The sequence below is a fragment of the Macaca mulatta genome, chromosome 16 (genome assembly GCF_049350105.2).
Source record: "Macaca mulatta isolate MMU2019108-1 chromosome 16, T2T-MMU8v2.0, whole genome shotgun sequence".
NCBI classification, from domain to species: Eukaryota; Metazoa; Chordata; class Mammalia; order Primates; family Cercopithecidae; genus Macaca; species Macaca mulatta.
This window is the reverse complement of record NC_133421.1, coordinates 71,816,903-71,841,338: the sequence shown is the minus strand read 5'-3', so window position 1 is coordinate 71,841,338 and position 24,436 is coordinate 71,816,903. Positions and strand designations below refer to the sequence as shown.

The 24,436-nt window shown below is 34.8% G+C and overlaps 1 protein-coding gene across 1 annotated transcript in view; it reads right to left on the bottom strand.

The window, feature by feature from the left end:
* Window positions 1-922: 922 nt before the first annotated feature.
* Window positions 923-24,436, bottom strand: part of LOC114673157 (EF-hand calcium-binding domain-containing protein 13-like) — a 115,895-nt gene continuing 92,381 nt past the window's right edge. Inside the window, exons 17-21 of the mRNA XM_077971050.1 lie at window positions 16,360-16,410; window positions 15,492-15,596; window positions 7,909-7,962; window positions 2,473-2,574; window positions 923-945 (exon numbers count right to left, since the gene is read on the bottom strand). Of these exons, the coding sequence (XP_077827176.1) occupies window positions 923-945; window positions 2,473-2,574; window positions 7,909-7,962; window positions 15,492-15,596; window positions 16,360-16,410 (335 nt within the window). The remainder of the gene's footprint in view (window positions 946-2,472; window positions 2,575-7,908; window positions 7,963-15,491; window positions 15,597-16,359; window positions 16,411-24,436) is intronic.

Sequence of the window (24,436 nt, the reverse complement as noted above, 5' to 3'; positions counted from 1 at the left end):
ACTAAATGAAGTTGAAACAAGAAAAAATAAAAGATAAATGAAACACAAGGCTGGTTCTTTGAAAAGATAAATAAAATTTATAGACCATTGGCAAGATTAACGAAGAAAAGGAGAGAGAAAATCCAAATAATCTCACTAAGAAATGAAACAGGAGATATTAAAACTGACACCACTGAAATACAAAAGATAATTCAATGCTAATATGCACACCTTTATGCACATAAACTAGAAAACCTAGAAGAGGCAATGGATAAATTCCTGGAAAAATACAACCCTCCTAGCTTCAATCAGGAAGAATTGAATACCCTGAACACACCAATAACAAGCTGCAAGACTGAAATGGTAATTTAAAAATTACCAACAAAAAAAAGTCCAGGACCAGACAATTCACAGCAGAATTCTACCAGACACTGAAAGAATTGGTACCAATACTTTTGACACTATTTCACAAGATAGAGAAAGAAGGAACCCTCACTAATTCATTCTATGAAGCCAGCATCACCCTAATACTAAAACCAGGAAAGAATATAACCAAAAAAGAAAACTACAGACCGATATCCTTGATCAACATAGATGCTAAAATCCTTAACAAAATACTAGCTAACTGAATCCAACAACATATCAAAAGATAATCCACCATGATAGCTTAACATACGCAAGTCAATACATGTGATACACCACATAAACAAAATTTTAAAACAAAAATCACATGATCATCTCAAGTGCATATGTGTGTGTGTGTGTGTGTGTGTATGTGTGTGTTTCTATGTTTAAATTTTTTTCAACAAGCTGCCCAGTTCATTTTCATCACTGACTTGGAAGTGTATGGTAGGAGAGAGAGAGAAATGAGGTGGACATAACAGTTAAGAGAAGATCGATAAGGTTTTTGTTTGTTACTTTTCTGAGCAAAAGTATATGAAATTTATCCTGAAGGCTCTAAAAAGTCTAAAGGACAAAACATGAAGTCACTCCCAAACAAGAAAATCTTCAATGGCTCCCTCAACACCATTACTTGTAGGATAAAATTCCTGTATAATACTGCCTTGCCCACTTTTGTAGCAGCAGCTCTTTTTTTAAAAAATCCACCTCATCAGATTTAACCACTTAGTTACCTGAGAGTAACCATTATTTCCTTCCTTCTACTTTCCCTCCTTCCATCATTCCTCAAATATTTATTGTATATTTACTCTCAATAATTGTGGCACTTTTAACACTTTACTTTCCAATTGTCTTTATATACTTCCCCCTCACCACAAATGAACTATACAATTTCTTGATGGCAGGAACAGGCCTGATTCATCAGGTCCTCAATAAGTATTTGTTAAATGAGTAAATGGGCAAATGAGATAGATTTAGACCTATTTCTTTCTCATTAAAAACTGATATAGCTGAGATATGTGGCCCCAATCAAATCTCATGTTGAACTGTAATCCCCAGTGTTGGAGCTGGGGCCTGGTGGGAGGTGACTGGATCATGGGGGTCGATATTCATGCATGGTTTACCACCATCCCCTTCATGCTGTTCTTATGATAGTGAGTTCGTTTTCAGGAGATCTGGTTGTTTAAAAGTGCATAGCACCTCCCCAACCTCTTGCTCCTGCTTCAGCCATGTGACATGCCTGCTTCTCCTTCACCTTCTGCCATAATTATAAGTTTCCTGAGGCCTCCCCAGAAGTTGAGCAGGTCATGCTTTCTGTACCTCCTATGGAACTGTAAACCAATTAAACCTCTTTTCTTTATAAATCACCCAGTCTCAGGTATTTCTTTATAACAATGCAAGAATGGACTAATATAAAAACTAGTGTATAGCTATAATCTTCCACCACTGTATTGGAGAAACAACTCATCAACTTTTTTTACATCTATATTCTAACATTGATAATTCAATATATAGGAAGAAAAATAAGATTTCTTTTAGACATTATGTATATTATTTCATGTATTTTTGGAATAATATTGTGAAGTAAACATAGTCTCTACTAGATAGTAAGAATTGTGTAAATGAAAGCTACCTTTATTACTATGACAGTTGAACCTAAGTAAATTAGAATTTCATGACACTGCTTTAGGTTGTTCTTAATAACTTGTAAAATGGAACTTAAACTTATTTTTTCTCTTTTCATTCCTCATCTTAACCTCCCTCACCTCCATTCCCCAAATTTCTTCTTTTGTCTGCCTATGTTTTGGCCTTCCAATGACCTTAATGATGTTTCTGAGACCATACAGCCTAGTCAGTGTCATTTAGGGTCCCAATACTTTCTGTATAACAATCTTAATATTTATTTAAAATCTGAATGTTCATTTCAAAAAAATCCTAACAGTAATAATAAATATATATACACAAACATATCCCCTCCTTTAGTACTGGATATTTCTGTTTACTTTTATAGTAATTCAAAGTGCAGTATCAGTATGTCTTATAATTAAACCCAAAGCCCTCTTTGAAAGGCACCAAAGTAATTGAAATACTCACCACTGGTTGGGAGATGATTTACTAGCTCTGTATATTCCTCATATGTAACCTCAATCCCCATATCTTTCAGGAAATTGTCCAGGTTACAGATCTCAATTTTTTCTTTGAAGACACAGAAAAGTACATAACAAGAAATTATGATTTTTTCTAATGAGTCTGAAGTATGAAAACATGGTGCTTTACTATCATTAAGAAAAACAAACAGTGCGAATTGTTTATTAGAATAATGAGAATTAAAATAGAAATCATTCCCTTCATTATGCTTCAGTGTGTGATGATAAATGAATGGCTGAAGACACAGTAAAAATTATTGGGCATTATATGATAACATAGACAATCAGTCCATATAAATTTTACCTGAAAGCAGTGGCTTAATTTGAGACTAACTTCATATATTAGTTACCATTGTTGACTATATTCACCTGATCACAATAAATATTTCACATGTTGATTTTTCCATAGATATTTAGGTTGTAACCAAGTTCGCATTAGCAATATAAACAATTTTTTCATTTTCAGTATCTTCAAATTCTGTAGTCTTACCAAAAACAAACAAACAAAAAAGATTTCTGCCATAATGTAGATGAACACATGAAAGAATAGGAGTTTTTCTTCCCATGAAAAATATTCTCATAAGTAACCCTAAAGGCTGGCAGTGAAGACACATGCTTTTCTCCTTTTCTTGCCAAGATCCCTTTAAAAAAATTGAAATGATTAAAATAAGGGGAAAAGGTGATAAACTCATAATAAATTCAAAGAGAATAAATATGGAAGGGGAGATGTGGGCATAAGTAGAAAAGAAGTTTGTTTTTACGAAAGCAAAGTATGTTCATTTATTTTTTCATTTATTAAACATTTGATTGTTTAATGTCTTCTGTGTACCAGGCACTATCCTATGTGCTAGGGATATGGTAGCGAACAAAACAGAAATTCTCTGTCTCAAGTAGTTTATACACTACTTTGGGGAGACATATAACAAAGAAGTAAACAAGTAAATACAAATTGATAAAACAGAGTGGAGGAAACCACAGTCTAGACTACTCAAAGGAGGAGGATCTAGGTATATAGAAGTAAAGATGTGAAGGAAGCCAATTTGCCCAGAAAAAAAAAAAAAAAAAAAAAAAAAACCAGAAAAGCTCAATGCTCAGTTTTGGCAGGTACTAAGTTTAAAATTAAGAAGCCAGGAAGAAGGGAAAATATGAAAATAAAGAGATTAAATGAAAGTCTGCCTATGGAACATTTGTACCAGCCAGTCTCAATCTCCGCTTCTCCAAAATCCCTGAGTCACAGAACAGGCAGTTTAGCATTTACTCCCTAACCGAAATACTGGAGAACTCTCCAGCAACAGAATGAAAACCACAGCTGTTAAGGTGGATTTTCATGACCGAGAATAAAGCCCAACTAATTTTGCCATTTAAAGGGCCTCTGAACTAACTGTTGCCTCTTTACCTTCTCTCTCTGAAGCAAAGCTTGGCAGAGAACACATTTCATTCATTTCATTCATACACAGGGCTTTTATTCATGCTGGAAACCTAAGAGCTCAACCAATCCACAAATACAAAAACAAGACAAACTCTTACTGGCTACCAGGTATGATCTATTCAGTCTCTCATTCTTAACTACATAAATAGATGATTAAGGAAAGGAAAGATAATATAAACCAACAAAGATCTCTAATATGCTAAAAGAGATTCTGGAAGATAGTATACTCATAATGCATGAATGTGAGACTATGTGAAATGAATAAAAAGGAGGCACCCTTAGAAGTTAAAAATTATTAGTAAGAACTTCAAGATTCTGGAAAAAAATTAAAAGTAAGATTGCCAAACTTAAAAAAAAATAGGTCTTCAGAGAGACACAAGCACCTACAAGTTTAGAAAGCCCACAGAGTTCTAAGCAAAATGTATGAAAAATATCCACAACTGAACTCATCATTGTAAAATTTCAGATTTCCAAGATAAGGAGAAAAGTCTTGCCTCAAAGAGAAAAGAAATAACAATTAGGCCAGGCGTGGTGGCTCACACCTGTAATCCCAGCACTTTGGGAGGATGAGGTGGGCAGATTATCTGAGGTCAGGAGTTCGAGACCAGCCTGGCCAACATGGTGAAACCCCAACTTTACTAAAAATATAAAAATTAGCCTGGCGTGGTGGCGGCTACCTGTAATCCCAGCTACTTGGAAGGCTGAGACAGGAGAATCACTTGACCGCAGGAGGCAGAGGTTGCAGTGAGCCGAGATCCCACCACTGCACTCCAGCGTGGGCAACAAGAGCAAAACTCAGTTTTGAAAAAAAAAGAAAAAAGAAAAGGAACATATCTTAGGTTGTTATTAAACTTCTCATCAGCTACATTGGATTCTTATAAATAATGTTCACGTTTTTTAAAGTTCTGAAGGAAAATAAGATCGAACTTAGAATTATATTCCCGAATAAACTATCATTATAGACAATATAATAGAATAGAATCCATTATATGGAATGAGTAAGAAGCTGGAAGATGTTATTAATGTGGCCAAGAGCTCATTGGTTCCATCATTTGACAAGAAAAAAAGAAAAAGAAACCCCAGTAGAAATTCCAGGAAAAAAATTTATAGTATACATATGAACAAAACTTAAACTAAAATGTGACATAACACTGAGGTATTGATACTGATAAAAGGAAGAACCCAGGACATCAGGATATTCTCCTTTGGGTAGCACAGATTTCATAACACTAAAAGAAGTGACTACATTACTAAACCACTAATAAACTTAGAAACTTTAAAAGTATACATATACATATATCTTAGATATATACATATGAGTACATATACATATATACATAGCTGTAGATATATACATATACGTACATATACACATATCTGTAGATAGAGACATAATTTTATGTAGATATACTTTAAAATAATACCTGTACATTTAAAAATTATATATGTATTATATATCCATAGATATATACATATAATTATATAACCTTAACAATGAAAGAGTAAAACCAACAGGTTTCTGGAAATTGAAGTTAATGAGGATTAAAGGTACTAATATCCTTTGATTCTACGGTAGAGAGTCAAGAGATACTGTCAAAAGGATATGGAAGAAGAAAGAGAGGCTAGTGTTTATTATTTAAAGTTACAAATTCAGTGAACAGACGAAGTGAAACTAATCTCTTAAGTATAACAACTTGAGAAAGGGAAGGGATATGGAAGCTATGTCAGGAGTGAAATCATCATCAGCAGCAGCAGGGAGTCAATAGCTAACATCTAGAGCTGCAGATTTTAGAGTGTTGTCTGCAGACCCTCAGGAATTGCCAAGATCCTTTCAGGGGACCCACAAGGTCAAAGCTATTTTCATAACAGTAATTAGACATTATTTGCCTTTTTCATTGTGTTGACATTTGTACTGATAATACAAAAGCAAAAGTGTGTAAAACTGATGGCATCTGATTACAAATCAAGGCAGAAGCACCAAAGCAGTGCTGGTAGTCATTATATTCTTCACTGCCATGCATTTGTGGTAAAATAATAAACAATAAAAACCAATTTTACTTAAGAATACCTTGATAATTATATGTCTTTTGAGTATTTTGTATGATGAAATAAAGACAGTACTTCTACATACAGAACAAAAAGAGTTTTCTTGGGCAAAAGCATGCCGTGTTAAGTTGTGAGCTGAACCAGCTGCTTTCTTCATGGACAACATTTTTATCTGAATGACAGGAAAACTATACTTATTCAGACATGGATATGTCTTGAAAATGAGTAAAGGAAGTAATGGAAGATATCTTGAAAATGAGTAAAGCAAACCCACCAGACTTCAAGGAAAACAACTGAAAATGTTTGTTGTCGATGATAAAATTCAAGTTTTTAAATGAAAATAATTTTGGAGAACTCGCATCTGCCATCATGAGCCTAAGAACTTCCCAAAGGTTAAAGACCTTTCTTAAAAGACTAGTGGTTATACAGATGAATGTGATCTCTTTAAATATGTAGTGAAATGTGTGAACATTTGGAAGCTCTATAAACCTCAATGATCCAGTATAGTTATGCACCACAAAATGATGTCTGGATCAATGATGAACTGCATATTCTGTAGTAGTCCCATATAATTATAATACTGTATTTTTACTATACCTTTTTATGTTTAGATACACAAATATCCATGTGTGTTACAATGGCCTATAGTATTCAGTACAGTGGCAAGCTGTACGGGTTTGTGGCCTGTGAGCAATATAGTCTCCAAGTAATAGGTTACATCATACTAGATTTGTGTAAGTAAACTCGTGATGTTCTCATGATGACAAAATTGCACAATGACAAAATTACATAACAATGCATTTTTCAGAATGTAGCCCCATCATTAAGCAATGCATGACTATATTTTCCAAATAACAAAATAATTATAAAAAATAATTATACAAGTATTTTTAAAAATCTGGTTAATGAGCAAAATAGCCAAGTCGATTTTAACATAAAGTATAAAAAGTTCACTAATAGGTTTTTGGAGTCTACATTGCAATTAACCTTTAAGAAACTGCCACTAGTGGAGTTTTGGTGTAATCTCAAAGAAGAATATTCACCATTATCTGAAAAGGTAATTCTTCTCTCTTTTCCAACTATATATTTATGTAAGACCAGATTTTCATCATATACTAACCAAAACAACCTATCATAATAGATTAAACACAGAAGCAGATATAAGATTCCAATTAGACATTAAAGTGATTGACAAAAATGTAAAATAATGCTCCTTTTCTCACTAAATTTTTTTTAAAATTTATTTATTTATTTATTATTGTTATACTTTAAGTTGTAGGGTACATGTGCATAACGTGCAGGTTTGTTACATATGTCTACTTGTGCCATGTTGGCTCCCACACCCACGGAGCCTCCCTCATTGCTATCACTAAATTTTTTGAAAAAAATATTTTTAATGAAAGCATGAAATTTATGTAAACATGTAATTGGTTTACTAATATTATTTTAAACAAATTATTAAATAAATGTTGTACAATTTTCTCAGTTCTAGTATGGTAAATATCAACAGATACAACTCACATAAACTAAAGCTCTTTGGGATCCTCAATAATTTTTAAGAATGAAAGAGTCTGAACACCAAAAGATCTGAAAGTCACTACTGTAAATAAATCAGTATATAGTACTATAAGCATATTATTTAAATCTATAGAAGTGATTAAAAGAACCAAAACCAGAAGCATTCAGAATTGGTTTTCTCAAGGGAAGTGTGACTGGAGGTGGGAAAAGATAAAATAAGGATGTGTTTCATTTTATTTTTAGCCTTTCTGTACCTTTTAATTTTTAACCATTTTTAGTAAATGGTAAAAATAGCCTATTAATAAAATACAAGGATAAACAAAAATATAGAAAAATACAGAAAGGAGCATACTGCTTTTATCAGTCTTCACATGGCAATTTTTTGCTCACCTTTAAGCATCTTCACAACCCCTGTCAATGTATTCATATCCATATCTTCATCAGCTATAAGGTAAAATAAATTCACATATATAAGCATTGATACTCAAAAAATAACTCATATTTGGTAATTTTTACCATTTCCTCTAGAATTTCCTCACCTGTTGTTTTTACTTCCTCATCTCTATAACAAAGAAAATAATACTACTTACCTCACAGGCTTTGAGTAAGCATTAAAAGAGACAGAAGAAGTACTTAGACTTATGCCTAGCACATTGCATATGCAAAAAAAAATAGCCATTAGTGTTTTTATTTTTAAAAGTAATAGAAGTAGAGTCTACATCTATTCTTCTGATATAAAAAAGTCATATCATATATCTTTTCTCATTTGAATATAATACTGATATATTTATAACATCTTTTAAAAGTATAAAATCTATTTTATTAAATTTCCTATCCAATCTCTACATGTAATATATAACCCGGGGGCTTGTTACAGTGGCCTGGAGAATAGTTTTTCATGGAGAGTAGCCAATCAAATATTCCTAAATATACGGAGAGAAGAACTCTATAATTAATGTTTCTGCTTTCACATTTGGTAAGGTCCATAAAAAGAAGTTAGGGGAGATATGATTTTAATTAGCAAACAGTTACAAATAATGGCAGCATGACCTGATGCTACCCTCTGGCCCCCATATATGTGTCAGATAATTATCTGTGTGGAAAGAAAACAATAAATACCAATTGTACAGTAAAAGAATATGTAAATACAACTTACATGAACATACACACAATCTTCAAAACTATAATTAGTCTCATAAGACCAAGAGAGTAAGAATCAGTGATAAGACTCTTTGGTAATATGCTCTCAAACAGACTCTAGGTAATGTGACTGCTGCAAATAAGTCATGCAATTTCTGATTATTTGCTAGAAGACTAGGAGGTTTTTTTCAAGTTTCTTAGCTGACTGTGATTTAAAAAGTTTTGTTCTGTGAATTAAGGAAAATAAATAATTTTTAAAACTTTTTATTTAAATTTTTGTGGGTACATAGTAGGTACATATATTTATGAGTTACATGAGATATTTTGATACAGGTATGCAAGGCATAACAATCATATCATGTAACATGGGATATCCATTCCCTCAAACTTTTATCTTTTGTGTTACAAACAATCCAATCATAATCTTTTAGTTATTTTAAAATGTACAATTAAATTATTGTTGACTATAGTCACCCTGTTGTACTATCAAATACGAGGTCTTATTCACTCTTCCTAACTACTTTTTTTGTACCCATTAACCAATCCCATCTCCCCAACACCCTCCCATTACCCTTTCCAGCCTCTACCCTCTATCTCCATGAGTTCAATTATTTTGCTTTTTAGATCCCAAAATAAGTGAGAACATACAATGTTTGTCTTCCTGTGCCTGGCCTATTTCACTTAGCATAATGACCTCCAGTTCCATTCATATTGTTGTAAATGACAGGATCTCATTCTTTTTTATGGCTGAACAGTACTCCATTGTGTATAAGTACCACATTTCCATTACCCATTCACCTGTTGACGAGCACTTAGGTTGCTTTAAGGAAAGTTAATACTTTTTTAATGTAAAAACCCAGATTCAAAGGACAGGGAGATATTTTACCTCTTAATGAGTAGAATGGCAAAATAAAATTATAAAGAATTGGGAAGAATTATTATAGTCAGTCTTGAAAATAATCTATCATGTATAGATACACAGACAGCAATAAAGAAAATGTGGCCAAATAACTAACATTTGTGAATATGGATGTTGGGTAAACAGATGTTCATTGTATTATTTCTGCAAATTTTCTGCAGGTTTAAAATACTTGAAAATAAAATCTGAGAGGAAACTTTGCAGATTTTTCTCCATGCACCACCTCCAGGTGCTCATGGCAGAAAGATTGGGGCATGGCAGAGGATCAGAAAGTGCTTTCCACATTGAAGCCAGACTGGAGGAGAGGAGTAACTGCCATCATGTGAAAGACATAAGGTCTGCATGGGCCCTTTTTTCATAAGGCTCAAAAACCGTATGCTGCTGGGGAGGGGCAACAAATTCTGTCACTCTCAGGGCACAAATCACGAAACAAATTGGGGGGTGGTGACGGGGGAAGTGGTTAATTAAAAAACTCTCCCCCTGAGAGAGAAGTAGGATACCATCTTGGGCTAGGATCCTATGCCAATACCAAGTAAAGATTTCCAACTACTGGAAAAGGGAAAGAAGCTGTCTCCCACGTAAGGCCCACTACAATGCAATGCAGCGTTTGGCTGCCTCAGAGAGGAGGCATACAATAAAAAGAAAAATTAAAGGCAGCTAAAGAAAAAGAACGTATTACTTATAGAGGAAAAGTATTGCAGCATACTTCTCAATAAAGGCTATGCAAGATAAAATATTACGAAGTTATATCTTTAAATTATTAGAATACTAGGAGAGAGGAGAAGTTGCTGACCCAGAATTCTATATGAAGTGAAAACACCTTCCAAAATGAAGGAAAAATATCTTTCAAACCTATGGAGAGACCCGCATGGCAAGGATCCCCAGGGGGACTTAAGTTGCTAATAGCAACAACTATGTAAGTGAGTAATCTTGGAAGTGAATCCCCCAACCTCAGTGAAACCTTCAGATGACTGCAACCCTAGCCTATATCTTAACTGCAATCTCATCACAGATCCTAAGCCAGAACCACCCTTATGCCACTCCCATATTCTTGATCCACTGAAGCTGTGGGCAAATAAGTGGTTCTCATTTGAAGCCATTAAGTGTTGGGGGTAATTTGTTATATACAAATAAGTAATTAATACTTATTAAATAGGTAAAATAGGCCATAAAATAAACTTCAACAAATTCAAAAGAACACAAATTATACAGAGTATGATCTCTGACCAGAACAAAATTAAACCAGAAATCCAAAACAGAAAAATATCTCAAAACTACACAAACATTTGGAAATTCAATAACACACTAAATAACCCGTAAGTCAAGGAGGAAATCATAAGAATAATTAGAAAATATTTTGAATTGAATGATAATAAAAATACAATAAAATTGTAGGATACATTTAAGTAGTACTGAAAGAAAAAGTGGGTAGTATTTATGGTTACACTAGAAAGAAAGCTATCAAGACAGTGATCAAATCTACTTGACAAAACTAGAAAAAGAACAATATTAACCTAAAGCAAGAACAAGGAAGGAAATAAAGAACAGAAGTCGCTAAAATTGAAAACAGAAAACTGACAGAATAAATCAATGAAACTAAAAGCTGGTTTTAATAAATAAAATTGGTAACATGATAAAAAAATAACAGAGAATACACAAACAATCAATAGTCAGGAATAAAAGAGGGGAAAATAACTACCGATCCTGCAGGCAATAAATAGGTAATAAGCAAGTATTATGAGCAACTTTATATCCATAAAGGTCCTATCTAAACAAAATGAACAAATTTCTTGAAACACAAAGTATCAAGGATCTCTAAAAAAGAAATAGATAGGCCAAATATTCATGTATCTATTAAAGAAATTAAGTGAATACTTAAAACCTCCAATCAAGAAAATTCCAGGAGAGGAAAGTTTCAATGACAAATTCAATCAAACATTTAAGGAAAAAATAACACCAACTCTACACAAGCTCTTCCAGAAAACAGGAGAGGAAGGGATGTTTTCCAATTCTTTCTATGAGAGCAATATTACCCTAACACTGTAACCACACAAAGATAGTATAAGAAAAAAAGGTACAATCTGACCAAATTCAATGGCTTATGCCTGTAGTCCCAGCTACTCATGAGACTGAGGCAGGAGGATCACTTGAGTCTAGGAGGTTGAGCCTGCAGTGAGTCACGATCATGCTACTGCACTCCAGCCTGGGCAACTGTCTCAAAAACAGAAAACAAATAAGCAAACCAAACCAAAACAAAAACCCTACAATCTAAAATTCATCATGAACTTAGGTACAAATATCCTCAAAAATATTTTCAAATTGAATCAAGGAATATATTTAAGAGATAATACATTATAACCAAATAAGGGTTATCCTAGGAGTGCAAAATAGGTTTAATATTAGAAAGTGAATTAATGTAATTTACTATATTAACTAATTAAGGAAAAAAAACCTGATGGATGCAGATAAAGCATTTCACATAATTGAGTATCCATACATGATAACTCTCAGGAAACTAGGAATTAAATAAAATTCCTTCAACCTTCAATAAAGGGCATTGACAAACACATAACATCATACTGAATGGTGAAAGACTGATTTCTTTCCCCCTAAAAGTGGGAACAAGGGAAGGATATCCAGTTTCATCACTCCTATTCAATATTGTGCTGGAAGTCCTAGAAAGTACAATAAGGCAAGGAAAACAAAGGGCATGTGGATGTGGATTAGAGAAAAAAAAGAAATAAACCAGCCTCTATTCATAGAGACATACATATTTTCAAAGAAAATTCTAAAGATTCTTCCAAAAAAGGTAAAACTAACAGGTGAATTTACAGGCCAATCTATAAAAATCTATGATGTTTTTATATACTAGCAATAAATAACTGGAAACTGATTTTTGAATTGTCATTTACAATACTACCAACAATCATGAAATACTTAAGTATAAATCAAGCAAAATATGTATAAGATCTGTGTGCTATCAGTACCATAGGAAATGTAAGAAAATCATACACATACATAAAAATCTGTGTGCTAAGGCTGGGCGCAATGGCTCACACCTGTAATCCCAGCACTTTGGGAGGCCAAGTCGGGTGGATCATGAGGTCAGGAGTTCAAGACCATCCTGGCCAATCTGATGAAACCCTGTCTCTACTAAAAATACAAAAATTAGCTGGGAGTGGTGACGTATGCCTGTAGTCCCACCTACTCAGGAGGCTGAGGCAGAAGAATTGCTTGAACCCATGAGGCGGAGGTTGCAGTGAGCTGAGATCGTGCCACTGTACTTCAGCCTGGTGACAGAGTGAGACACCATCTCAAAAAAAAAAAAAAATTTCTGTGGGCTAAATACTATAAAACACTGATGAGATAAATCAAAGATAAATAAATAAAGATATATACCTTGTCACAGATTAGAAGATTCAATATTGTTAAATTGTCAATTTTCCCAAATTGATTGATTAAATGCAATGCTAATAAAAATCTTAGCAGAAATTTTGGGTAGAAATTGACAAGCTGATTCTAAAATTTATATGGAAAAGAAAAAAATAAAAAAAATTCAAAAATACAATAGTCAAAACAATTTTGCAAAAAAAGAACAAAGTTGGTAGACTGGCAGTACATAACTTCAAGACTTATGATAAAAATACATTAAAGGATACACACAAAAATCAATGGAACTGAATAGATCATCCAGAAATAAAGCCACATACATATAGGCCACATACATATAGAAGGGCAAAGGCAGTTCAATGGTAAAGAATAGTCCATTCAACAAATGGTGCTGGTTCAACTGAATATCCATATGTTTTTTAAAAAGAACTTCAACCCATGTATTATAACATATGCAAAAACCAGGTCAAAATGATCACAGATCTAAATGTAAAATTTTAAACTATAAAACTTCTAGAACTCTGCTGCCCTATACGGTAGCTGCTAACTACATGCAGTTGTTGAACATTTGAAATGTGTATTGTCTGAAGTTAGGCATATTATAATAGTAAAATATCCACTAGACTTCAAAAACTTAGTATGAGAAAAGGAAAGTAAGATATTTCATTAATAAGTTTTTATACTGATTGCAAGTTTAAATGATAATCTTTAGGGTATTTTTATTTAAAATCTATTTTTAAATAATTTTTTTACCTCTTTCAAGTTTTATTAATGTGGCTATTAGAAAACCTAAAATTACATATGAGGATTGCCTTATATATCTATTGGACAGCACTGGTCCAGAAGAAAACATAGTAGAAAATTTTTGCATCTTTGGGTTAGGTAAAGATTTCTTAGATACAGCACAAAAGCACTATCTACAAAAAAAAGTTTCCAAAAACACTGGTAAGAAAATGAAAAGATAAGTAACAGACTGAGAAGAAATGTTTACAAAGTGCCTATCAAATAAAAACTTGTATTTATAATACATAAAGGGTTCTCAAGAATCAATAATCAGAAAACAATCAAAAAGTAGGCAAAATATCTGAGTTGACGCTTCAGAAAACACAATATGCTAATGGCAATTTACAACCTGTTGTTCAACATTACTTGTCCATAGGGAAATACAAGTTAAAGCCACAATGAAATACCAATACACACATATAATGATAGTAAAAAAAAAAAAGAATAGCTGACACTACCAAGTGCTAGAAAGTCTGCACAGCAACTGAAATGCTTATATCGGAGACGGTATAGCCACTTTGAAATAAAACAATGGTAGTTTTTACTAGTCACTACAAACATTCAAACTATAAGGTATAGTTTGAATTCAAACTTACAGTTTCAATGTTTGCAGGGACTATAATCACCAAAAACTGGGGCAATTCAAATGTCTAATATCAGGAAAAAGGATAAACAAATGTTGATAAAGTCATACAATGGAATACTATTTAGCAAAAAGGGCAGGGAACTGATACATTCAACACCACTGATGAATCTCAAAACCTTATTGAGTAAAGCAGCCATACACAAAAGATTACATATGTAAGATTATACTGTATAATTCCATTTACAGAAAGTTCTATATCAGGCAAAACTAATCAATGGTGATAAGAATGTGGTAGAAATGCGTGGTTTGTCTCAGGGGAGGAATAAGTAACTAACTGGCAAGGAGCATAAGGGAATTCTCTGGGAAGGGGGGCGGGTGGGGGTGTGTGTGTGTGTGTGTGTCTGTGTGTGTGTGTGTGTGTGTATGTGTGCGTGTGTGTGTATATATATATCCCAATTGCAGTGTGGGTTTTTGATGATTGTCAAAACTCATCACCCATATCTACGAATATTGTTTTCCTTTATTCTGTAGCTGTGATTTACTTTCAAATGACAGAAAAGCAAAGAAACTTGGTGACTCCATTCCTGACTAGATAGATTATTCAATTCTGTTATTTACTCTTATTCACAACACTTCTCCACAATCGCATTGGAAAATAAAGACTGGTTAATTTCAAAGTGTCTCAGGGGTGTGTTATTGCTGTATTTAGAATTATCTTTCTCCCAGTTGTTGCAAATAATATTCCTTACATATTTATTGAATGAAAAAAAAGCTCATCATATTGTAACCTTAATCTGTGGTTTTATTGTATGTACATTATACCTGAATTTTTAAAAATGAAAACAGGGCAAAAATATAGGTGTGTATAGTCATTAAAGGTTTTTGAACAGCAGGGTAGCACATTAAAAACTGTGCTTTAGGGAAAATAATCTGGCAGCAGGGTGAATCAGGTACTAATGTCTAAGAAGTTTACTATTGCTTAGCCTGTCAAATAATAAGTAGCAGGACTTTTCTAATGGTATAAAAATATTTTAAAAAAATATTTAGCTTAGACAATTCAAATAATTATAGAATCAGAAACTCCCACAGAAAAGTCTCCAAAATCATAAGCTTAATAGTATCTGACACCCACAATGAGCTATTTTAAAGCCTCACCAGTAGCTGACAGGTGGTCTAGTAGATATTGTTGTTCTTCTTCTGTAAGTTTTATATCCATGTTTTTCAAAATAGCATCCACATTACTGACATCAATCTTCCCTCCTTTAGGAAACAAGTATAAGGAAATAAGGGAATAAGGAAAATATCAAATCTACAACAGCATGAAGTTCACATGTTATAAGTCCTACTTACTGCTTGAAATAATGAAAGAAAATTATCCCTTGGTCTTTATTGTACTTTAGGACACAAATCCTTAACTTTATAAAAATGAATAAAACATCTTGATCAAATAGTTAATTAATATGGCAATGCAGAAACCAAACTGAGTAATTATAATCAATAAAGGCCTTGAAAAGTTGAGTTGGAAGGCTTGATTTTACTTGAATTACCAACTTTACAGTCTCTATTTATTAAATTAAAACAATATTTCAAGGTATGACTTTTCATGAATATCTATAATTTTGTGATTTTTATACTTGTCAAGATTATTACAAAATCTAAAAATAATAAAATGGCCTGTTGTTGCAAAAGCATAGTATTACTAAATATTTTTTCAGATGTAGATGTAGCCAGAAGGAATCTCAGGTAATAAGAAATGGGCATATAATAACAAAATAACATGGAAGGGAAACGATTAAACTAGTTGTCTAAGAAATAAAATGGGTATTTTAAAATAAATGTATTGTCTCTATGTTTACCAAATGAACTATATTTTTAAAAATATACAAAAAGAATGTTGCCACAGATAATACTATAAGTTTTAGAAGTTCATTTTACTTATTCATATCTTTAGCTCTTAACATAGTGTCTAGCACTGTCTAGTTATTCAGTAAATATTTAATTAATTAACAAACTTTTAACTCACCTATGGGTGCACTATCTTTTATTCCTTTCTTCTTCTTCACTTTATTATCAGCTGCAAAATAAAGAACTAATTATATCACAATTACAGTAAGTTTTATCAAATCATTAATGTTAAACATAGCAATTCTGGGATGTTGTATATTTTGACCTATAACCTCATTTAATTAAAAATAAGTATAAGACATAGGAAAAAAGAAGGCTTTCAAGAATCATTAATGAAGATTCTTGTTTCTGAGATTTAATGAATCAATCACAAAATAAGGCACCTTTGAAATACATAATAGACCAAAAAACAGTATTCAAGTTTTGTAATATCTTTCAGAACTCAACATGAGTTCCTTTTTAGATGATGGAGGGAAGATGGTTCATCTCATCTATTCATTCTGCTAATGTAAGGAGATAGGGATATGGTACTTTTTTCTCTTATTATCTAACAAAAATAAACTTTTAAGTAATCCATTTTAGTGAGCTTTCTCTTCTAATTTGTGTGTACCAACCGAGAAAAATGTGCTTTTATTCCATTAGGAGCCCTAGAAGTCAGCAAGACTCATAGACTTTTTTGAGAAACCATAGCAAGGAGAAAGTAGAGAAGAATTGCAAGCACTGATATCTAAGAAGAAAGGTCTCTGATAGCCACCAAATTTTCCACAGCCCCAGCATGGCATGCAAGAATAGCAAAATATTTTCCATGACACAGTGAAGGGAACAGAGGCTGGTAAGAGTCAAAAGCCCCAAAGCAGCCTGGCAGTCAAGCTAAGAGTGCAAAGTAACCAGTGCAAGTGCATGCAAGATATAATGCCAGATTAAAATTCAGGTTATTCAGTTAGCGCCAACATGAAAGGACAACGATAAACGAGGATCAAAACAGACATATTATCATAAAAATATCTGAATAGCGGGCACCTCCTTTTCCCCTGCACCTCCACATAAGTCTCCCAGAACATAGATGCAACCCTCTGGAGAAGGGAAAAATGAGAACATCTTGATTTAACTTACAAAAATGCTGATTGGAACATAATTTATACCAGTAGCTAAGATCACTCAGAACACAAACTCACATGTGCAAAAACTTTAACATTTTTAATTCAACCAAGATAAGATAGAAAAATAAAAACAGTCTAGATTTTGTACTCATGAGTTTATGACCTAAGAAAGTTGTAGGCTGCAAAATTTATATAATTGTAATACTCACTAGACTGTAGGCTCTATTGAGTCAGGAACTGTCTTGTTTATCTTTGTATTACCAATGCCTAGTACAGTGACTGCCCACAATAAACACACAGTAAATTTTTATTGATTGACTGAAAGAATGAATAAACTGATTAATTTACATACCAGATATTTAATAAATATGTATTCATAAGCATTATAAATTCCCTGATCATTATATAGAGAATACATTTTCATAAACAACATTAAATACAGTGTGAATGCCAACTCAAATGTTTACATCAGTGGTTCTTAACTGGGCAATTTTGCCTCCTAGGAAACATTTGACAATTTCTGGAGACATTTTTGGTTGTCACAATTATGGAGCGCTACTGGAATCTAATGGATAGACAACAGAGATGCTGCTGAACATGCTGCAATGCACAGTACAGCTCCCACAACAGAGAATTATCTAATCCAAAATATCAATGATGCCAAGGTTGAGAAACCCTGATCTAATTTTTTTTGTCTTTGTATAATCTAACAAGCCATGCACCTAGTGTTTTGGTTTCATAGCTAGGCACAAAATACAACAATACTTCTGATGAACTACATAACTATAAATTGAGTAAAAAAAACCTCTTGAATTGCCTGGAGATATCTCATTTAATCCATGGCTTAACTAAATTCCAGCTCTACCACTTAGCAGCTAATAAATTAATACTCATATAGCTACAAATCATCTAACTGTATGATTATTGATTTATTTATTGGTAAATGGAAATAACGAAATCTAGTTCAAATGATTATTGTGAGAAATGGGTAAGATAGTATATGTAAAATGCTTTTCACAGTGATTAGAAGTAGTAAACATTCTATATGATGGCTACCATCATAATGTTAAATATTTGTAAATCTAAATCTCAGGTCAGACAACTCTTCTAAGCTACAGATCTATCTATCCAATGAACTACTGGACATTGTTTGAGGGGAAACATCATTTCCTTATCTTTAAATCCCCACAGAGGGAAATAATTTTAATTGAATAATAATAGGAGGATTCCGTTCCAAGGTGACCGAATAGGAACAGCTCCGATCTGCAGCTCTCAGCATGACTGACACAGAAGACGGGTGATTTCTGCATTTCCAACTGAGGTACATGGTTTATCTCATTGGGACTGGTTGGACAGTGGGTGCAGCCCACAGACGGTGAGCCGAAGCAGGGTGGGGCATTGCCTCACCCAGGAAGTGCAAGGGGTTGGGGATTTCCCTTACCTAGCCAAGGGAAGCCATGACATACGGTACCTGGAAAAGGGACACTCCCACTCAAATACTGTGCTTTTCCAATGGTCTTAGGAAATGGCACACCAGGAGATTATATCCCGCGTCTGCTTGGCGGCTCCCACACTCACAGAGCCTTGCTTACTGCTAGTGCAGTAGTCTGAGATCAAACCTTGCTTACTGCTAGTGCAGCAGCCAGGCACAGGGAGAGGCGTCAACCATTGCTGAAGCTTGAGTAGGTAAACAAAGCAGCCAAGGAAGCTTGAACTGGGCAGAGCCCACTGCAGCTCAGCAAGGCTGGCTGCCTCTGTAGTCTCCACCTCTTGGGGCAGGGCATAGCTGAGCAAAAGGCAGCAGAAACTTCTGCAGACTTAAAAGTCCCTAACAGCTCTGAAGAGAGCAGTGGTTCTCCCAGCAAAGTGTTTGAGCATAGAATGGACAGACTGCCTCCTCAAGTGGGTCCCTGACCTCTGTGTAGCCTAATTGAGAGACACCCCCCAGTAGGGGCTGACTGACACTTCATATAGCCTGGTGCCCCTCTGAGACGAACCTTCCAGAGGAAGGATCAGGCAGCAATATTTGCTCTTCTGCAATATTTGCTGTTCTGCAGCCTCTGCTGGTGATACTGAGACAAACTGAGACCTCCAGCAAACTCCAAACTCCAATAGACCCTGCAGCTGAGGGACCTGACTATTAGAAGGAAAACTAACAAACAGAAAGGAATAGCATCAACATCAACAAAAAGACATCCACACCAAAACCCCATCTGTAGGTCACCAACATCAAAGACCAAAGGTAGATAAAACCACAAGGATGGGGAGAAACCAGAGCAGAAAAGCTTAACATTCTAAAAACCGAGCACCTCTTCTCCAAAGGATTGGAGCTCCTCGCCAGCAATGGAACAAAGCTGGATGGAGAATGACTCTGATGAGCTGACAGGAGTAGGCTTCAGAAGGTCAGTAATAACAAACTACTCCGAGTTAAAGGAGGATGTTCAAACCCATTGCAAGAAAGCTAAAAACCTTGAAAAAAGATTAGACAAAAGACTAAGTAGAATAAACAGTGTAGAGAAGACCTTAAATGACCTGCTGGAGCTGAAAACCATGGCACGAGAACTACGTGACACATGCACAAGCTTCAATTGCCAATTCAATCAAGTGGAAGAAAGGGTATTAGTGATTGAAGATCAAGTTAATTAAATAAAGCAAGAAGAGAAGTTTAGAGAAAAAAGTAAAAAAAAAAAAAAAAAAACAACGAACAAAGCCTCCAAGAAATATGGGACTACGTGAAAAGACCAAATCTACATTTCATTGGTGTACCTGAAAGTAGTGGGGAGAATGGAACCAAGTTGGAAAACACCCTTCAGGATATGATCCAGGAGAACTTCCCCAACCTGGCAAGGCAGGCCAACATTCAAATTCATGAAATACAGAGAACTCCACAAAGATACTCCTCAAGAAGAGCAGCTCCAAGACACACAATTGTCAGATTCACCAAGGTTAAAATGAAGGAAAAATGTTAAGGGCGGCCAGAGAGAAACGTCGGGTTACCCACAAAGGGAAGTCCATGAGACTAACAGCATATCTCTCGGCAGAAACTCTACAAGCCACAAGAGACTGGGGGCCAATATTCAACATTCTTAAAGAAAAGAATTTTCAACCCAGAATTTCATATTCAGCCAAACTAAGCTTCATAAGTAAAGGAGAAATAAAATCCTTTACAGACAAGCAAATGCTGAGAGATTCTGTCACCACCAGGCTTGCCTTACAAGAGCTCCTGAAGGAAACACTAAACACGGAAAGGAACAACCAGTACCAGCCACTGCAAAAACATGCCAAATTGTAAAGACCATTGATACTAGGAAGAAACTGCATCAACTAAAGGGCAAAATGACCAGCTAACATCATAATGACGGGATCAAATTCACACATAACAATATTAACCTTAAATGTAAATGGGCTAAATACCCCAATTAAAAGACACAGACTGGCAAATTGGATAAAGAGCCAAGACCCATCAGGGGCTGTATTCAGGAGACCTATCTCACATGCAGAGACATATATAGGCTTAAAATACAGGGATGGAGGAAGATCTACCAAGCAAATGGAAAGAAAAAAAAAAGCAGGGGTTGCAATCCTAGTCTCTGATACAACAGACTTTAAACCAACAAAGATCAAAAGAGACAAAGAAGGCCATTACATAATGGTAATAGGATCAATTCAGCGAGAACAGCTAACTATCCTAAATATATATGTACCCAATACAGAAGCACCCAGATTCATAGAGCAAGTCCTGAGAGACCTGCAAAAAGACTTAGACCCCCACACAATAATAATGGGAGACTTAAACACCCCACTGTCAGTATTAGACAGATCAATGAGACACAAAGTTAACAAAGATATTCAGGATTTGAACTCAGCTCTGCACCAAGAGACCTAATAGACATCTACAGAACTCTCCAAACCAAATCAACAGAATATACATTCTTCTCAGCACATCACACTTATTCCAAAATTGACCACATAGTTGGAAATAAAGCACTCCTCAGCAAATGTAAAAGAACAGAAATCACAACAAACTGTCTCTCAGATAACAGTGCAATCAAATTAGAACTCAGGATTAAGAAACTCACTCAAAACCGCACAACTACATAGAAACTGAACAACCTGCTCCTAAATGACTACTGAGTAAATAACGAAATGAAGGCAGAAATAAAGATGTTCTTTGAAACCAATGAGAACAAAGACACAACATATCAGAATCTCTGGGACACATTTAAAGCTGTGTGTAGAGGGAAATTTATAGCACTAAATGCCCACATGAGAAAGCAGGAAAGATCTAAAATCAACACGCTACCATTACAATGAAAAGAACTAGAGAAGCAAGAGCAAACACATTCAAAAGCTAGCAGAAGGCAAGAAATAACTAAGATCAGGACTGAACTGAAGGAGATAGACACACACACACACACACACACACACACACACACACACACAAAACATTCAAAAAATCAGTGAATCCAGGGGCTGGTTTTTGAAAAGATCAACAAAATTGATAGATCACTAGCAAGACTAATAAAGAAGAGAGAGAAGAATCAAATAGATGTAATAAAAATTGATTAAGGGGATATCACCACCAATCCCACAGAAATACAAACTACCACCAGAGAATACTATAAACACCTCTACGCAAATAAACTAGAAAATCTACAAGAAATGGATAATTTCCTGGACACATACACCCTCCCAAGACTAAACCAGGAAGAAGTTGAATCACTGAATAGACCAATAACAGGCTCTGAAATTGAGGCAATCTTTAATAGGCTACCAACCAAAAAGAGTCCAGGACCAGACGGATTCACAGCCAAATTCTACCAGAGGTACGAGGAGGAGCTGGTACCATTCCTTCTGAAACTATTCCAATCAATAGAAAAAGAGGGAATCCTCCCTAACTCATTTTATGAGGCCAACATCATCCTGATACCAAAGCCTGGCAGAGACACAACAAAAACAGAGATTTTTAGACCAATATCCCTGATGAACATCGATGCAAAAATCCTCAATAAAATGCTGGCAAACCAAAACCAGCAGCACATCAGAAAGCTTATCCACCATGATCAAGTCAGCTTCATCCCTGGGATGCAAGGCTGTTCAACATAGGCAAATCAATAAACATAATCCATCACATAAACAGAACCAAAGATAAAAACCACATGATTATCTCAATAGACGCAGAAAAGGCATTCAACAAAATTAAACAGCTCTTCATGCTAAAAACTCTCAATAAACTAGGCATTGTGGAACATATCTCAAAATCATAACTGCTATTTATGACAAACCCACAGCCAATATCATACCAAATGGGCAAAAACTGGAAGTATTCCCTTTGAACACTGGTACAAGACAGGGATGCCCTCTCTCACCACTCCTATTCAACATAGTGTTGGAAGTTCTGGCCAGGACAATCAGGCAAGAGAAAGAAATAAAGGGTATTCAATTAGGAAAAGAGGGTGTCAAGTTGTCCCTGTTTGCAGATGACATGACTGTATATTTAGAAAACCCTATCATCTCAGCCCAAAAATCTCCTTAAGCTGACAAGCAACTTCAGCAAAGTCTCAGGATACAAAACCAATGTGCAAAAATCACAAGCATTCCTATATACTAATACCAGACAAACAGAGAGCCAAATCATGAGTGAACTCCCATTCACAATTACTACAAAGAGAATAAAATACATTGGAATCCAACTTACAAGGGAAGTGAAGGACCTCTTCAAGGAGAACTGCAAACTACTGCTCAACGAAATAAAAGAGGACACAAACAAATGGAAGAACATTCCATGCTCATGGATAGGAAGGATCAATATCACGAAAATGGCTATACTGCACAAGGCAATTTATAGAATCAATGCCATCCCCATCAAGCTAACAATGACTTTCTTCAGAGAATTGGAAAAAATTAAAGTTCACATGGAACCAAAAAAGAGCCCGCATTGCCAAGACAATCCTAAGCAAAAAGAACAAAGCGGGAGGTATCACACTACCTGACTTCAAATTATACTATAAGGATGCAGCAACTAAAACAGCATGGCACTCGTACCAAACCTGTATATAGACCAATGAAACAGAACAGAGGGCTCAGAAATAACACCACACATCTACAACCATCTGATCTTTGACCAACCTGACAAAAACAAGAAATGGGGAAAGGATTCCCTATTTAACAAATGGTGCTGGAAAAACTGGCTAGCCATATGTAGAAAGCTAAAACTGGATCCCTTTCTTACATCTTACACAAAAATTAATTCAAGATGGATTAAAGACTTAAACGTTAGACCTAATCCATAAAAAACCCTACAAGAAAACCTAGGCAATACCATTGAGGACATAGGCATGGGCAAGGACTTCATTATTGAAACACCAAAAGCAATGGCAACAAAATCCAAAGTAGACAAATGGGATCTAATTAAACTAAAGAGCTTCTGCACAGCAAAATAAACTACCATCAGAGTGAACAGGCAACCTAAAGAATGGGAGAAAATTTTTGCAATCTACCCATCTGTCAAAGGGCTAATACCCAGAATCTACAAAAAACTTAAACAAATTTACAAGAAAAAATCAAACAACCCCATCAAAAAGTGGGCAAAGGATATGAACAGACACTTTTCAAAACAAGACATTTATGCAGCCAACAGACACATGAAAAAAATGCTCATCATCACTCGCCATCAGGGAAATGCAAAGCAAAAGCACCATGAGATACCATCTCATACCAGTTAGAATGGAGATCATTAAAAAGTCAGGAAACAACAGGTGCTGGAGAGGATGTGGAGAAATAAGAACACTTTTACACTGTTGGCGGGAGTGTAAACTAGTTCCACCATTGTGGAAGACAGTGTGGCGATTCCTCAAGGATCTAGAACTAGAAATACCATTTGACCCAGCAATCCATTACTGGGTGTATATACCCAAAGGATTATATATCATGCTACTATAAAGACACATGCACATGTATGTTTATTGTGGCACTATTCACAATAGCCAAGACTTGGAACCAACCCAAATGTCCATCAATGATAGACTGCATTAAGAAAACGTGGCACATATATACCATGGAATACTATGCAGTCATAAAAAGGATGAGTTCATG